This window comes from Lipotes vexillifer, unplaced genomic scaffold (genome assembly GCF_000442215.2).
Source record: "Lipotes vexillifer unplaced genomic scaffold, Lipotes_vexillifer_v1.1 C26975229, whole genome shotgun sequence".
Taxonomy (NCBI): Eukaryota; Metazoa; Chordata; class Mammalia; order Artiodactyla; family Lipotidae; genus Lipotes; species Lipotes vexillifer.
Window position 1 is genome coordinate 1 of NW_006783260.1, and position 2,368 is coordinate 2,368.

Here is a 2,368-nt window from a genome sequence, read left to right on the forward strand (position 1 = left end):
CCCCTGCATCGGCAGGCGGACTCTCAACCACTGCGCCACCAGGGAAGCCCTGTTAATACATCTTGTAAATACTGTTTGGATAGGATACATTCATTCTTCACGTTGATTCTTAATGGAGTAACCAGTGCATCCAGGAGACACTTGGAAAGATTTTGTAGATGTGTTTGCTCCAGAGTTATTAGATTTGCATATCAGCCTTCTAGAAATCTTTCAGTGTGCTCAGTGAAGGGTAGTGCATCGAACCCCACTTATTGCCCCAACATTGGGATGACTAATTGTGCTGAGATTACTGCAGTCTGTTAGACCGCTTCCCATCACAAGTTTGTCTTAGGTGGGAGTGGGAAGTGTGTTTCTTTCTTTCTTTTTGTTTTTTTCTTCTTTTTGGCTGCACCACGTGGCGTGCAGGATCTTATTTCCCCGACCAGGGATCAAACCCGGGCCCTGGCAGTGAAAGCTCCAGAGTCCTAACCACTGGACTGCCAGGGAATTCCCTGGAAGTGTGTTTCAAATCAGATTTAGACAATGATGGGAGTGTTTCAGTCTGGAGACACATTGTATTCCCTCAAAGGTGTCCTCAGGCTTTGAGTGGATATGCTAACATTAGGTCTGAAATTGAGTAAAGTGGGGAAGGATTGAGGAATTAAACTCCTCGATGGCATGTCAAGAAATATGCAGGCTTCTTTGAGTGTCACTTTTTATTTCTAAAGCTGTAGGATGGTATTGGGCTCTGCTCAGGTGATACGTAAGTCTGGTACTTTCGGAAACAGGTGCAGTAGGATTTTTTTCTGGATCTTAGCGTTCTGCTAACCTCTCATTTTCTTCCGCCTTTCCTTCCCTTTCTAAAACCTTCCTTCATCCAGTTGGCCAGTTCTACTTCTTAATCCGGAAGAGGATCCACCTGAGACCCGAAGATGCCTTATTCTTCTTTGTCAACAACACCATCCCTCCCACTAGCGCGACCATGGGCCAGCTGTATGAGGTAATGGTCCTGGTGACAATACTGTGCAGTCTGGCCTTCTCTAGCTTTTGTCCCAGGTGTGTTATCAACATCCCAGGTGTGTTACCAACATACCTGGGAAGTGGGGCAGGAGGTGTTGTTTATCAGGTTCCTTTCACAAGGCCGTGTCAGGCTCTGGGAGATCAGGTGCCACTTGTCCCTTACGGAGTGAGCAGCCCTCTAGATTCAGTCCCTTTGAATTCTGTTTTTAGTCTTGCCTTGCTATAGTGTTTTAACATTGGATTGTCTTTATTGAAACAGGAGGAAGTGGTTTCTGACTGCAAAAATTCCAGATAAAATGAAATTTAAAATTAAGGCAGCCTTTAAATGGATTCATTTGTCTTCACAGATAGACTCAGTTGGAGGGAATAACTTGAGTGTTTTTATTTGGTTTAATTGGTAAAAAGTGTCAGGATCTGAGGAGAAAACTATAATAAAGGACTTTATCATATGCTATACCACCTAAGATTGTTACTGCATTATTATTCCTTAAAGGGTTTCACACAATACTGCCTTCTTTTTGTGTCTCATTAGCAACTTGCACAAACTTTTCTAATAACCTCTCATTTTTATTCCACAGCATACATTCTCTATTAGTTTTTATTCCAGTATATATAGTTACATTGCATCTATGTTCCCCTTGCCAGAATGAGCCTTTTCGGGGTCATGTTTGTGTCCCTGGTGTGTATGGTGTTCTCCACGAAGGTTTTTGTGAACTCAGAGTTCAAAGTTGAATCCCAGCCACTTCTGCTTCTTCGATCCTCTTTTCAGTGGGGACTAATGATACCTCCTCTGCCTACCTTACAGAGTTGTGTGAGGCTCTGAATCCTAGGGATGATGAATGTGATTATGTTTTCTAAACCGTTGTCTTACCTCTTCCCCTAGGACAACCACGAGGAAGACTATTTTCTGTACGTGGCCTACAGTGATGAGAGTGTCTACGGGAAGTGAGTGGCGGAAGCTGGCCGATGGGAGCGCCCGGACTCGGGGCAGGGGGAGGGGCGTGTGTGGGGCTTGGGGAGAGAGAGCGGGGAGGGCTCCCCCCGTGGAGGAGACAGAAGGTGAAGACATCTGGAAACGCTACACTGCACACACCATCACCATATTTTCACATGCTCAGTTGATATTTTTGCTGCTTTCTCGGCCCAGGGAGAAAGCATGTCAGGACAGAGCTGTTTTTTGGCTTCATAGAAAAATGAGGATGCTCTAGTCTCACAACACTGCTGCGAATTAACTTTCGTGGGATTTCCATAGAAGAATTGGGGGGTGGGCAAGTTGGGGCCAGAGATCGTGGACCACCCGTAACTTTCCGCTCTCCTGTTTGGGCAGAGATTCTGTATTTGCCATTTGCCATTTCCCTGTATTTGTAGG

At 45.2% G+C, this 2,368-nt stretch overlaps 1 protein-coding gene across 1 annotated transcript; it reads left to right on the plus strand.

Moving 5' to 3' along the window:
- Positions 1-860: 860 nt before the first annotated feature.
- On the plus strand, positions 861-1,948 carry LOC103081682 (gamma-aminobutyric acid receptor-associated protein-like 1; the record flags this gene model as incomplete). Its single annotated transcript, XM_007455890.1, has 2 exons — positions 861-979; positions 1,883-1,948. Coding segments are annotated over 2 exons (185 nt in total), but the record flags the coding sequence as incomplete, so codon positions are not given.
- Positions 1,949-2,368: the final 420 nt, after the last annotated feature.